Source organism: Geotrypetes seraphini, chromosome 5, assembly GCF_902459505.1.
Source record: "Geotrypetes seraphini chromosome 5, aGeoSer1.1, whole genome shotgun sequence".
Lineage (NCBI taxonomy): Eukaryota > Metazoa > Chordata > Amphibia > Gymnophiona > Dermophiidae > Geotrypetes > Geotrypetes seraphini.
In genome coordinates this window covers 798,662-814,604 of record NC_047088.1, presented here as the reverse complement: position 1 = coordinate 814,604, position 15,943 = coordinate 798,662, and the positions used below count along the sequence as shown (strand labels likewise).

General features: G+C 40.7%; 1 protein-coding gene across 5 annotated transcripts in view; it reads left to right on the top strand.

Annotated features, from left to right (window-relative positions):
- The window catches only part of TAF1 (TATA-box binding protein associated factor 1), a 596,267-nt gene extending 580,895 nt beyond the window's left edge, over positions 1–15,372 (top strand). For all 5 annotated transcript variants that reach the window (XM_033945528.1, XM_033945529.1, XM_033945526.1 and 2 more), the window contains one exon: positions 14,319–15,372. In XM_033945528.1, the coding sequence (XP_033801419.1) occupies positions 14,319–14,535 (217 nt within the window). In that variant the 3' untranslated portion in view covers positions 14,536–15,372. The remainder of the gene's footprint in view (positions 1–14,318) is intronic.
- Positions 15,373–15,943: the final 571 nt, after the last annotated feature.

The window sequence follows — 15,943 nt, the reverse complement described above, 5'->3', positions numbered from 1 at the left end:
TGAGAAAGCTAACCAGAAAATAAGTATAGAAACCCGACCAGGTCGTGCATGTGCAAGACCGGAGGGCTAGGACTTTGATGGGAAGATAGGACGCAATAGGAAACCAAGGTGGCATGGGGGCCCCTTCTGGTGATTTGGACAGGTCGTGACCTGTTTGGGCCGCCGCGGGAGCGGACTGCTGGGCAGGATGGACCTATGGTCTGACCCGGCGGAGGCACTGCTTATGTTCTTATGTTCATTCTGCTTACCTCTTTTTACTTATTGTGTTTGTCTTTACTGCAGACCTGTTGGATTTCTCTTTGTTTTGACTTACATATTCTGCCATTTGTCAACATTTGCTTATTTCTGATTTGAAGGGTTACCTTCAAAAAAATGCATTTGTTAGTCCAATAGACAAGGTATCACCTTATTTCGTACATGCTTTGTTTTATTTCTATATATTCACTCAATGTGGGAATCGTTGCTAGACAATGTGCGTCAAGTGACCATGCAAACACATACAACCTAGCGGAACTTCACAGGGCCTTTGCTCTAACTGCAGTAGCAAGGGTTGCTGGATTCAAGGGCAACAAAAATGGAGTGTGAGTGCTGCGTGTTGGAGATCCTGGCAGTATGGCAACGCTTATGTTCTGAGAGATCTGTTTCGTCCCAATGACATGTGATGCCATTAACCACTTCTTGGTCTAACTCTGTCATGCTTGTCAGCAGGAAATAACCAATTTGAGTTCAGTGACAAGAATAATGGGGACATTTAGTTTTACTTTATATTCCTATAACCTTGTTATCCCAAGCTGAATTATAATTGAAAAAAAATTCAACACTACAATCTACAATTCAAACTAATAATAATAACTTTATTCTTTATACCGCCATAACCAAAAGTTCTAGGCGGTTTACACTAAAAAGAGCTAGACAATCAGCAATATACAGTAAAAATACAAATATTTGTAAAATAGAATTTCAATAAAAAAACTCACTAAGTAATAAACTTATCAAACAAAGTGGTCTTAATTAATTTCTGAAAACAGCAATAGGATAACATAGCTTGTTGAATATATTTACCTAACAAAGATTGCTGCCTACCAGCTTGAAATGCTAGGGTCCTATCTATACCCATTAAGTTTTGGATAAGCAAATAAGTAGAAGTTTCTAGTTTCTCTTGACGGTCTATGCAACACAAAATGAGAAAAAAGGTAAACTGGAGACAATCCCGATATCAGCTTAAAGCAGATACAGGAAAATTTGAATAATACTCTTGCCTCCAAAGGCAGCCAATGAAGTAAACGATAATATGGACTAATATGGTCCTTCTTTTTTAAACCAAAAATCAATCGAACAGCTGTATTCTGAATTATCCTTAATTTCCTTAGAATTTTTTGGGGTGCTCCTAAATAGATGATGTTACAATAGTCTAAAATACATAAAACTAATGTCTGCACCAATAGTCTGAACGATAAAGGATCAAAATATTTTTTATGGTTCTTAATTTCCACAATGTAAAAAAGCATTTTTGTACTACTAAGTTTGTGTGTTCTGCTAGTGTTAAATGTCAGTCTAGTGTGACTCCCAGAATTTTGATAGATTTAATAATCGGGTAGTCATGACCATTAAGACGAAGCAATGGGTTTCTTATTTTGTCATTGGGACTAGCCAAGAAAAGTTTGGTCTTTTCCATATTGAGTTTCTGTTTGTCACAAGGTGGTAAGAGACGCCAAAACGGCCTATGAGGAAAAGATAGCGCAAGAAGCCAAAAACTTCAAGCCCTTTTTTAGATATATAAAAGGGAAAAAACCAGCAAGAGAGGCAGTAGGCCCTCTCGACGACCAAGGAATGAAAGGGTGCATTAAAGAAGACAAACAGATTGCAGATAGGCTAAATTCATTCTTTGCCTCCGTCTTTACTAATGAAGACACAACAACAATGCCGGAAACAAGGAGGGTATTCAAGAGTGACATAGAGGATAGCCTCACCTCAGTGAATGTGGAATTGGACATGATATACTATCAGATCGACAAATTAAAAAGTGACAAATCCCCTGGACCAGATGGAATTCACCCGAGAGTATTAAAGGAGCTTAAGATGGAAATTGGAGAGATTTTACAAATCCTAGCTAACATGTCAATTAGAACCGGGCAAATACCAGATGACTGAAAAATAGCAAATGTTATCCCAATTTTCAAAAAAGGATCCAGAGGAGAACCAGGCAATTACAGACCTGTGAGTCTAACGTCGGTTCCTGGGAAGATGGTTGAAGCACTGATCAAGGATAGCATAGTGCAACACCTGGAAAATCACGACCTGATGAGAGCTAGTCAACATGGCTTCAGGAAGGGGAAGTCATGTTTGACGAATTTACTTCAATTTTCCGAGGTGAACAAACTAATCGACGGCGGAGACCCGGTGGATATAATTTACTTGTTCTTCCAGAAAGCGTTCGACAAGGTCCTACACACAAGGCTTATAAGAACATAAGTAGTCGCCTCCGCCGGGGCAGACCAGAGGTCCATCCTGCCCAGCGGTCCGCTCACGCGGTGGCCCATCAGGCATATTGCCTGAGCAGCAGTCCCTGACTAATTTTATACCTACCTCTACACTTATCTCTAAACCTTCCACTGCTCTTATCTGTACCCCTCAATCCCTTTGTCCTCCAGGAACCTATCCAGGTCTTCCTTGAAACCCTGTACTGTGCTATTTCCTATCACGGCTTCCGGAAGGGTGTTCCATGTGTCCACCACCCTCTGTGTGAAAAAAAATTTCCTTGCGTTTGTTCTAAACCTGTCCCCCCTTCAATTTTATCGAGTGTCCCCTTGTTCTTGTGGTTTCTTTCAAATTGAAAAATCTGTCCTTGTCAACCTTTTCGATGCCCCTCAGGATCTTGAAGGTCTCTATCATATCTCCTCTGAGTCTCCGCTTTTCCAGGGAGAAAAGTCCCAGTCTCTACAATCTTTCAGTGTATGAAAGGTTTTCCATGCCCTTAATCATTCGTGTCGCTCTCCTCTGGACACTCTCAAGTATTGCCATATCCTTCTTAAGGTACGGTGACCAATACTGAACACAGTACTCCAGGTGTGGGCACACCATTGCCCGATAAAACGGCAGGATGACTTCTTTCGTTCTGGTCGTAATACCCTTCTTAATAATACCCAACATTCTGTTTGCCTTCTTCGCTGCTGCTGCGCATTGTGCCATTGACTTCATTGTTGTGTCCACCAGTACACCCAAGTCTCTTTCAAGGTTACTTCCCTCTAATACTAATCCCCCCATTTGGTAGCTGAACATCGGGTTCTTTCCCCCTATATGCATGATCTTGCATTTCCCTACATTGAAGTTCATCTGCCATTTATTCGCCCACTCCTCCAGTTTGTTTAGGTCCCTTTGTAGGTCCTCACTCTCTTCCGCAGTTCTAACCCTTCTACAGAGTTTAGTGTCATTCGCAAATTTTATAACTTCACACTTCATCCCCATTTCCAGGTCATTAATAAATACATTGAACAGCAGTGGTCCGAGTACCGACCCCTGCGGAACTCCGCTTGTGACCCTCCTCCAGCCCGAGTAGTGACCTTTCACTCCAACCCTCTGCCTTCTGCCAACCAGTGTTTGACCCATCTGTGTACGTCCCCTTCCACCCCGTGGTTCCACAGCTTCCTAAGTAGCTGCTCATGGGGTACCTTGTCAAAGGCCTTTTGGAAGTCGAGGTAAATGATGTCCACGGGTTCCCCTTTGTCCAACTGGCTGTTTACCCCCTCAAAGAGTGCAGTAAGTTTGTTTGGCACGATCTTCCCTTGCAGAAGCCATGTTGGCTCGCTTTCATCAGCCCATTTTTTTCGATGTGCTCACAGATGCTGTCCTTTATCAGTACTTCTACCATCTTGTCAAACTTACTGGCCTGTAGTTTCCCGGGTCTCCTCTTGACCCATTTTTAAAGATAGGTGTAACATTTGCTATCTTCCAGTCCTCCAGGATCTCGCCAGTTTTCAAGGATAGGTTGCAAACTCATTGGAGTATTCCCACTATCTCATTTCTTAGTTCTTTTAGTACCCTAGGGTGGATTCCGTCCGGGCCTGGTGATTTGTCGCTTTTCAATCCATCTATCTGTTGGAGGACATCCTCATGGCTCACCTCTATTGTTGACAGTTTTTCTTCTTGGTCTCCATGGAAGATCACGTCGGGTTCAGGTACACTGGATGTTTCCTCGCTTGTGAAGACTGACGAGAAGAATTTGTTTAACCTGTCGGCTACCTCTTTTTTCTCCTTTATCACTCCCTTTCTGTTTCCATCATCCAACAGTCCTACTTCCTCCCTCGCCGGTTGCTTCCCTTTAACATATCTGAAGAACGATTTGAAGTTTTTTGCCTCCCTGGCTAGCATCTCTTCATATTCCCTTTTCGCTCTCCTAACCACTTGATGTCATTCTCTTTGGCGTTTCCTGTGTTCCTTCCAGTTCTCCCCAGTTTGGTCCTTTTTCCATTTCCGGAATGATTTTTTCTTGTCTCATCGCTTTCTTCACTTCATTGTTTATTCATGCGGGGGTTTTTTTTTTTTGCATCCTTTTCTAATTCTGGGGATGTACATATGTTGTGTTTCTTGCACTGTGCCCTTGAATAGAGACCAGGCTTGCTCTACGATTTCTGTTTTCTTTGAGCTGTTTCTGAGTTTTTTCCTTACCATTGCTCTCATAGCATCATAGTTCCCTTTCTTGAAGTTGAACGTTGTCACTGTGGTTCTCTTCCCTTTTGCTATACCTACTTCTAATTTGTACTGGATCATGTTGTGATCGCTGTTTCCTAGTGGTCTTACAACTTCCACTTCTTTTGCATGTCCCCCTAGCCCGTTGAGGATTAGGTCAAGAGTGGCATTCCCTCTTGTTGGTTCCTTGACAAGCTGATCCATAAAGCAGTCCCTCACAGCCTCTAAGAATTCTGTTTCCCTCGCACAGTTCGAGTTTCCAATACTCCAGTTTATCCCGGGGTAGTTAAAATCTCCCATTACTGGCACGTTCCTGTTGTTGCCTTCCCGCCTCAATTCTGCTGCCAGATCTTTGTCGTTTGCTTCCGTTTGTCCAGGTGGACGATAGTACAGTCCCAATATTATGTCAAGGCCATTTTTTCCCGGTAATTTAACCCATAATGACTCCAATCCTTCATTTTCTTCTGAAATTATGTAGTCACAACTCTAGGGATAAGATAGGACTGCATAAAAGCACTGAAAGTCATCATCAAGTTGATGTCTGAAACCTGTGCCACCACTAGAAGTGCCTGCTCCAGTGAGGTCAACACACAAGATCGTTAATAAAAATAGAGTAGCCTAACTAAAAGCTTTATTCTTGATTTTATGATTGCTTTTGTCATTTTGCTCTATGTGAAATGATTGTCTAGAGCCTTGATCTTCACTCCAGTACTCGAGGGCCATGAACAGGTCATATGTTTAGGACATATCTAATGAACATGCATGAAGATTTGCATGCCTTTTAACCTGACTGTTGGTGGCACTTTAGAGCTTGGGGTGAAGCACAGTGGATTAGAATTTGTTTATAAGGTGATAAGTAAACTGAGTGATTCAATAAATAGAAAGCAGTATTAAGGGTAAAGGAGGAACATAAGCGGGAAATTAGGCACAAAAAATATTTGGCAGGGTGCTGTTTCAGCAGATGGGAATAATGGTATTTATCAGTTGGCCTTCTAGATTTTTCCTTTAACCTTTGTGCTCACAGGGTGAAAGTGCCCATTACTTGTTGGTCCTTAGAAATTCAACATGTTGGGATTGGGTTTTTTGTTGGTACAAGCATGGTTGCTATTACGCTAACAGTCTCTTTCTCTCTGAAGGGCTTGTCAAACCCTATGTACAGAGCCACATGCTCTAGGAATAATAATAGTAGTAATGCTAGCAGGCTACTCCATATGGTCTCTTCCTATCGCCATTAAAGATGCAAAACTGTGCTTGATAACAATTCTAACAACACTTGAGAGGATTTTGTTCTTTTTTTTTTCCAATTCTTTATTCATTTTTATATCTCATAACAAGTTTAAGGATAAACATTCAATATTCATACAATTCACTTGTATAATTCATACAATATTAATTCCTATATTATCCCCCTCCCAAACATATTAACATTTTATTTGAATCCTACACATTATACCCTCCCAATCCCATATCATATTATTCTTTCTATAAAAAGGTGTCTAATCATTCGAATATTCAATCAATGGCCCCCAAATTTTTTAAAAATTATTATAATTTCCTTTTTGTATAGCAAGAACACGCTCCATTTTATACATATAACATATAGAATTCCACCAAAAGGTATAGTTAAGTCTTGTATAATCTTTCCAATTTCTAGTTATATTCTGAATGGCAACTCCTGTCATAATCATTAGCAATTTATTATTATTTGCTGAAATTTGTCTCTTTGCTCTCATCATTGTTCCAAACAAAATTGTATCATATGACAGAGCAACTGGATTTTCTAGAAAAGAATTAATTTGAGACCAAATTGACTTCCAGAAGGCATTTATACAAGGACAATAAAAAATTAGATGATCCAAAGTCCCTGCTTCTAGATTACAGTGCTATCAAACTTTTGTAAACGTACTGGAGTCAAAAAAGCTCTATGCAACAAAAAGAACCAAGTCTGTCTCATAGATGCCGACACTGTACATCTAATTCTCCAAGACCAAATTTATGGCCATTGAGAAGCAGAAATTTGATGCTTAATCTCAATGCTCCAAATGTCTCTTAGACCCGTTTTTTGTTTTTTATTTGTAAAACCATATATCAATTTATACCACTTAGCGGCTTGGTGACCCAAGAAATCCTCCTGGAAACATAGGATTTCCAAACTATATTGAGTATCAAGATCTTTCCATTCAGGGAACCCCTCCTGAATAGCCTGCTACAGCTGCAACCATTTAAAACTTTGTGACTTAGTAAAACCATATTTATGTTGCAGCTGTGAAAAACTAAGCAGTTTACCATTTGAAATAACATCTTTTAAAATTCTTATTCCTGCAATGATCCATTGTTTCCAGATAATTTTGTGTCCGCCTATTTTAATCTTGGAGTTAAGCCAAATGGATTGCTTTAATGATTTAGAGATTGGAATAGGTGATAGTTTGTTAACATATCTCAAAGTCTTCCAAGTATCAATCAAGATTCTATTCCCTTTGTATCTGTTAGGCATTGTTATACTCAAAAGATGAACCAAATGTATAGGAAACATGAGTCGCCATTCTAAATATAACCAGTCTGGGACATTCTCCATGAGCTCTGGAAGGACCCAATACATACCTTGTCTTAAAATATAGGCTTGATGGTACCTATAAAAATTTGAGAAATTTACCCCCCTTCCACAATTGTTTTTTTGAAACTTTACTAAAGCAAGTCTAGGTCTTTTCCCCAGCCAAACAAATTTTGTAATAATACCATTCAACTTTTTGTAAAATGACCCCTGAAAAAAAACTGGTATCATACTCATTTGATAACAAACCACAGGCAAAATCATCATCTTAATTGTTTGAACTCTCCCCCACCAAGATAAGTGTAAAGGAATCCATTGCTCACACATCTCCGTTACTTTCTTTATTAAAAGTTTTTCATTTTCCTTTACTGTGTCCTCAAGAGTACTTTTAATAGTAATTCCTAAATATTTTAATCCGTCTTCTTTCCAAACAAATGTAAATGAATCAAATAATCCTTTGGTACAATGTACATTAAGTGGAAGCACTTCAGACTTACTCCAGTTAATCTTGTACCCAGAAAATTTTCCAAATTTTTCAATCAATTCAAGCAAACATGGAATAGTAGTCTCTGGTTTTCTCAAATAAAGCAGAATATCATCCGCATAAGCGGAGAGTTTATATTCCCAGCTTGAAAACGGAATTCCTTGTATCTCCTTTGCCTGATTAATAGCTATCAACAAGGGTTCCAAAACAACATCAAAAAGCAAAGGAGATAAAGGACAACCTTGTCTAACCCCCCTTTGCAAACTAAATCTATCCGATAGATTATTATTAATATATAATCTAGCACCAGGGGAGCTATACAATGTCTGAATCATTTGAATAAAACCAGCCCCTATACCAAACCATTCTAATGCCTGATACATAAAAGACCATTCAACTCTATCAAAGGCTTTTTCTGCATCCAAAGAAATTAAGAATGCCGGATCTTGAACATCCTTACTTAAATTTAAAGTATGAAAAGCCAATCTGGTATTATTGGAAGAATGCCTTCTTGCAACAAATTCCGTTTGGTGAGTATCAATAATAAAAGGGAGAGCTTTAGCCAATCTTAATGCCAAAACTTTGGCTAAAAGTTTACCATCTACCGTATTTTCACGTAGATAATGCGCACCCGTGTAAAACGCACACACGGGTATAGCGCGCAGAAAACACAAATTTATGTACAGAAATTTTTATATACCGCACACACCCGTATACCGCGCATGCTGCCCGACTCTCCCGTCGCCGCCCGACTCTCCTTTCGCCCGCCCCGACTCTCCTCTGGCCACCCCGACTCTCCTCTCCCCCTTGAAGTCCTGTCCCCACCCTGAAAGCCTGATGCCCCCCACACCCCGCAGGACCAATCACACCCCCACCCCGAAGGACCGCTCGCACGCACCCGCACCCCCACCCCAAAGGACCGCTCGCACGTACTTCCACCCGCACCCCCACCCTGAAAGACCGCTCGCAGCCCCACAGCCTCCCCAACCCCCCCCCCCATCATGTAGAAGCTCCTACCGGTGTCCTGCTGCTTCCTCTTGGCGGTCCCGACTCCCCCGACACGATCGGAGTAAGAGGGAGCTCAAGCCCCTCTTGCCCCATCCAACCGCGGCACCCCCGACACAATTGGGGCAAGAGGGAGCTCAAGCCCTCTTGCCCCAGCCAACCGCGGCACCCCCGACACGATCGGTGCAAGAGGGAGCTCAAGCCCTCTTGCCCCCCCCCTACTCTCCGACATGATCGGGGCAAAAGGGAGCCCAAGCCCCTCTTGCCCCGCCGACTCCCCAACTCCCCGACAATATCGGGCCAGGAGGGAGGCCAAGTCCTCCTGGCCCTGGTGACCCCCCCCCGCTAGTTGTTCGGGCCAGGAGGGAGCCCAAACCCTCCTGGCCACGGCGACCCCCTACCCCCACCCCGCACTACATTACGGGCAGGAGGGATCCAGGCCCTCCTGCCCTCGACGCAAACCCCCCAACGACCGCCCCCCCCAAGAACCTCTGACCGACCCCCCAGCCGACCCGTGACCCCCCCTGGCCGACCCCCACGACACCCCACCCCCCTTCCCCGTACCTTTGTGTAGTTGGCCGGACAGACGGGAGTCAAACTCACCTGTCCGGCAGGCAGCCAACGACGGAATGAGGCCGGATTGGCCCATCCGTCCCAAAGCTCCGCCTACTGGTGGGGCCTAAGGCGCCTAGGCCAATCAGAATAGGCCGGGAGCCTTAGGTCCCTCCTGGGGGCGGGGCCTTGGGCACATGGTCAGGTTGGGCCCATGTGCCTCAGGCCCCACCCCCAGGTGGGACTTAAGGCTCCCGGGCCTATTCTGATAGGCCCAAGCGCCTTAGGCCCCACCAGTAGGCGGAGCTTTGGGACGGATGGGCCAATCCGGCCTCATTCCGTCGTTGGCTGCCTGCCGGACAGGTGAGTTTGACTCCCGTCTGTCCCGGCCAACTACATAAAGGTACGGGGAAGGGGGGTGGGGGTGTCGTGGGGGGTCGGCCAGGGGGGTCGCGGGTCGGCTGGGGGGTCGGTCGGAGGTTCTTGGGGGGGGCGGTCGTTGGGGGGTTTGCGTCGAGGGCAGGAGGGCCTGGGATCCCTCCTGCCCGTAATGTAGTGCGGGGTGGGGGTAGGGGGTCGCCGTGGCCAGGAGGGTTTGGGCTCCCCTCCTGGCCCGAACAAACTAATGGGGGGGGGTTGCCAGGGCCAGGAAGACTTGGGCTCCCTCCTGGCCTGATATTGTCGGGGAGTTGGGGAGATCGGTGGGGGCAAGAGGGCTTGGGCTCCCTTTTGCCCCGATCGTGTCGGAGAGTCGGGGGGGCAAGAGGGCTTGAGCTCCCTCTTGCCCCGATCGTGTCGGGGGTGCCGCGGTTGGCTGGGGCAAGAGGGCTTGAGCTCCCTCTTGCCCCGATTGTGTCGGGTGTCGGGACCGCCAAGAGGAAGCAGCAGGACACTGGTAGGAGCTTTTACATGATGGGGGGTCAGGAGGCTGTGGGGGTGCGTGCGGTCCTTCAGGGTGGGGGTGCGGGGTGGGAGTGCGTGCGCAGCGGTCCTTCGGCGGTGGGGGTGCGTAGTGAACGGTCCTTCGGGGTGGGGGTGCGAGCGGTCCTGCGGGGAGGGTGAATCGAGATGTCGGGGGGGGGGGAACTATGTAAAAAAAATTTTGTACAACGCGCTCACGCGTATACCGCGCAAGGTTTATGCACCGGTTTTATAAAAACACGTATAACGCGCGCGTTATATGCATGAAAATACGGTATATTAATTAATGAAATAGGCCTGTAGTTTGATACCAAAGTATGATCTTTGTTTGGTTTTGGTAAGACAATAATTAATGAATCTGCCATAGTACCTGATATACAACTTTTATTCAGTTGGTATTGATATAATTTTAGCAAATAGGGTAACAAAGTATTTTGAAATGATTTATAGAACTCTACCGTATAACCATCACCACCTGGAGCGGATCCAACTCTAAGAGACTTCAATGCTGTTTCTAACTCTTTTAAAGATATAGGTTCTTCTAAACTTCCTTTTATATGCTCAGGAATTTGTGGCCCCTTAAGTAAACTTAAAAACTCCAATCCATCCTTTTCTCTATCTCTGTAAGATTCAGAAGAATACAAATCTTTATAAAAACTAAAAAATTGTTTTAGAATTAGATCAATTTTATTATGTGATTTTCCATTTTTATCTTTTATTACAACAATTTTTGTTCTTCTTTTCCTTGCTTTAAGATAATTTGCTAGCATCCTTCCCGCCTTATTTGAATTTCCTAATATTGAGTTTGTTGAGAAAATAAATCATTCCTTACAAATTTAGAAGATAACTCATTATACTTAACTTTTGCTCTTACTAATAATTGCAAAGTAGTCCATTCCCATCTATTAATTAAATTACTTTCCAATATTTTAATTTCTTTTTCCAATTTAGTAAATTGCTTCATAAACTTTTTCCTAATATATGCAGAATATGAAATAATATTATCTCTCATGGTTGCTTTAAACACATTCCATAACACTTCTACATTTGTTTTATTATTATCATTAATTTGAAAGAATTCAATCATTTTTAATTTAAAATCTTCAATAAAATTTGAATCTACCACCAAAGAGTCATCAAATCTCCAAACCGGCTTAGAATAATCCTTTTCCCCATCCTTTAACTCAACCCATACAGCACCATGATCAGATAAGAGAATAGGATCTATCATAGCTCTTATTACATTTTTCGCTAAACTATTTGAAACAAAAATATAATCAATTCTTGAAAAAGAATTATGGACCTGTGAACAAAAAGAAAATTCCCGATCATTAAAATGAAGAATACGCCATATATCTATTAAATCAAAAGTTTGTACCAAATTATCTAGCCCTAATGATTTCATTATTCTACTTGGATTTTTATCCATAATTGAATCCATTACAGCATTGAAATCTCCAGCCACCACTAAATTAGAAGTAGCCAGTGGTAATAAAATTTGTTGTAGGCTCTTAAAAAATTCCATCTGATTCGTATTAGGAGCGTAGATGTTAAATAAGTCCAGGGTAGTATTTTCCATGCTCATTTCAATATGTACCCACCTTCCTAAAGGATCCATTGCTACCATTTTAAAATCAGCTGTACATTTTTTATTAATTAAAATGGCCACTCTAGCCTTTTTTCCATTTGCTGGAGCAAAAAATACTTTTGAAATCCAGCCCCCTTCTAGCTTTCTAGATTCTATTGTGGACAGATGGGTCTCTTGGATGAAATATACATCCGCCTGTTGTTTTTTAAGGAAATTTAACATTTTTTTCTTTTTAATCTGGTGATTCAGGCCATTGACATTTAGAGAATAAAACTTAGTCTCCATCGTCCAGTTCACTAAAATTCCAGCATTGACATTCCAACTTATATAAATGAAATTGATCAGACACCATCATTTCCATTATATCCATAAAATGAAAGAGTATTAAATATTTCCCCTTATCAAACAAATTCTCCTTCTCCTTGTTCTTGACTACCCCCCCATCCCACCCATCCCTCCCTGCAATATGGATAAACTTGAACCACGCTTAGGATTTGCAACCACATCCCCCCCAGGCATTTATATATATTCTATATATTTATATATAATGTACTTTATTCAATCTTATATCTTAACATCACGCCATATTTTAATTATTAACATGACCTTGCAATTCATTTTAATCACATATCTTTATATATCCCACTTTCCTAAATGACCATATATTCCTATCCATTCTCAATATTTAATCTCTTCCTCTTTCATTAATTTCCCCTTCATCTTTACCTTTATATAAGTTTTCATTTAAACCTCCTAAAACTCCCATATTTTAAATATTCATATGATATATATTAATCATAGAACTATTACTAATTATTTATTTAGACTGCTCAACTATTAACCCTCAGTTTAATTACATTTCTTAAACTATCCATTCCATTTAGAATTAAATCATTTGTTGTAAATCCTCTTTATAAATGAACATTTTAAACTCCTCTTGTCTTCTATAAAAACTTCCTTAAATTCAGCTCGCATTCCTCCCTTCTTCCATTTTCATATCATATTAACTATATTTCCTTTAACTTATTTATAAATATGCTCTTATAAATATCTTTATATTTAGAATTCTAAACCAATGCATTCAATTTCATATATCACTTCATACAAAATAAATGAATAGGTTATTCCCCTTTTCATATACCATTAACATTCCATCCAGTCTATTTCATCTCTCCTCTTATAACCCACTCCTATTAAATATGTACTTTTCTTTCTATACCTCTTCTCTCCTTACATATTCATTGGTTCAGAGTTATTCAAAAAGTCCTTCAATTTCACTGGATCCTCAAAATACAGTGATTTACTCCCATAGGATATCCTCATTTTTTGCAGGGAAGTATAAACCATACTTGTAACCTTTTCTCCTTTAGCTGTGGTCTTAACTGAAGAAATTGCTGCCTCAAAGTTGCTGTGTTCTTTGCGAAGTCAGGCAAAAATAATAACTTTGAGCCTTTATAAGTCAAATTTCTGTCTGCTTCAGTATCTCAAAGGCTTGCTGAAACCTTAACAGTTTAAAGATAAGCGGTCTGGGCTTTGACTTGTTTTCTGACCGTTGGAACGGAATTCTGTGTGCCCGTTCAATTTCAATAGGCTGTTTTGAATTCAGCTGAAATAACTTTGGCAATAAGGACTCCAAAAACTTTATAGGATTATCTCCTTCCAAATTTTTCGCCAGCCCAATGATTTTTATGTTCTTCCGACGTCCACGATTCTCATAGTTTTCCATTTGTTTTTGCAGCTCTGAAATGATCTTACTTTCAGATTTGAATTGAACCGCCGTTAGCTCCAACTGTTCCATCTTCTTTTCCAGCGTTGTTACTCTCTGGTTTGCCAGTTCTAACTGCTTATTTATACTGACAACCTCTTCCTTTACTTCCTGAACACAATCTGTATTCTTTTGTAGCATTTGTTGTATTTTTTCCAGTGCTGTCATCACTTCTCTTTTATCCAGTTCTTCCTCATCCGGGAGTGCAGTCTTTGCCGGCGTCACATGATCATGTTTGACGCGCTTCGCCGTGCCCACAAAAGCCTTTTCAATTTTAGTCTGCCTTGAAGTCGCCATCTTCCGACCTTATATCAAACTTTTCCGATATAAGAAAACTTTTATTTTCAGCAAAATTATCTCAAAATTATCACCTGGGGGAGCGGAGCAACGCGATTACACCTCCATCTTGTGCACGCTCCAAGCCACGCCCCAACACTTGAGAGTTTTAATCAAGCATTAGTTCATGTGACACTGGATGCTGCCTTGAGAACACAATATATTTACTGTAATTATGCAGTTGTTTTAACAGTCTTCCAAAAAACTAAATGACGAGGAGGGTTGGAGTGTTTGGGAATACTGAAGAGCACTGATAGATTTTTCTCCTTGGCGGTATATCAAGATTGACTGGAAACTTTACATGCCCAAAAGAATAAAATATGAAAGGGGGAGGGAGATTGGAGAGATGTATGTTTTCAGAATAATATATGTTCACTGCTTTACATCTGGTGACCTAGTCTCGTGTGTAATGTCCTATTTTTTATTTTAGTTATGAAAGTTATGACGATCATGATCTGAAGTCCAATATGCGAGACACGAGTTTTAGCAGCATTGGAGGATATGAAGTTTCTGAAGAAGAGGAAGAGGAGGAGCAATGTGGGCCAAGTGTACTTAGCCAAGTCCAGCTTTCAGAAGAAGATGAAGACAGTGAGGAATTCCCTTCTATTGGAGATGACAGTGATTTGGACTCTGAGAATGAATCATGAAGTTCACCCTGTGGTCAGCTGATTGCAGAGGGATGGTTTTAAATTGTGACTAGTACTATATGGTAATTTACTGGGAAATTGTAAAGAATGAGGCAAAGATATCTCACTACAGGGAGTCAATATTTGATTCTCTTGTGTTTTACCCAGATTTTCCATTTCTATACAGACTCGGTTTGCTTGTCAGATATTTTCATAAATTAAGCTGTGTTCTTTTCTGATAGGCATTGAATGTTTTTTTTCTTTAGTTTTATCTTCAAATCTTTTTATTGAAATTGCCTTCTGAATGCATGAAAAAGGAAAAGGTGAGTTAACAAGTTCCATAAAATAAGACTATGTGAACTTGAAAAAAAAAAAGAAAGAAATACAGCAACCACATATTGGGGGCTTGATTTGAAATACAAATGTGTAAGCTGTGAGTCAAAATGCAGATGTATTTTATTAATGCATGTTCTCTTTCATAAATGCAGATTAGTTGAATGTATGAGCAAAGTAGCCAAAATAACTAACCTTAGAATATAAATAGATAAGCAAGTGTATTTATTTATACCATCAGTACAACCTGAAAGTTTACTGCTTTTTATTTTTATGATTCACTGTTGCACTTTCATTGCCTAACATCTGTTCTTTTTTAAGTGTTCCTCCTGTGGAGGATCTCTGTACAGCTACTTTAGACATTTGAACATCAGGTTATTTTTTCATATGAGTTTTCTATTTGTCATAGGCTAATTTACTCTGTAAATGACCCTGTTATATATGTTCCCATTGTACATTGTTACAGTGTTCTTGCTTCTAATTAAAATAGTCTTTTTGGTAAAATAAAAAAAAAGTAGAGCACTACTGAAACTTTCAATTTCTGATCTCTTTTCTCTGCTTATTGTGATAAAGCTTCTCACCTCTCATTCTTCAGAACCCAGGCACAGATGCACTAAAGCCAGCGATCGTCGCTAAACCTGTTGTGGTTTTTTTTTTAAGTTAAATCATTTTTATTGAATGATTTCCATAAACAACATCACAAAACAACAGACATAAAAGTGTTCCAAAAAGAAATAAAAACACTTCTTTTCAAAAAATACTTCCCATCACTCTAACCGCCATCTTAGGAGCTCACGATCATTCCCTTGGGAATACCACCCCTATAGTAACACCTAGTCCAATCCTCAAACTAAACACCTCCATAGAATATACCACCAACATTATGTAACCAACGTCATGTAACCATCAACGCTATGTAACCACCTTTTATAACATGAATATGTTGTTACTCTCCATCCTCTGTAACTTGAATCTGTTGTTATGTAACATCTTCTGTAATCTTGAATGTATTGTAATTCTCTACTGTAACCTGTAATTTACTCTTCTCCTGTAATGCAATTCTACTGGAAATGCCCAGATATCTTCTATATTGTAA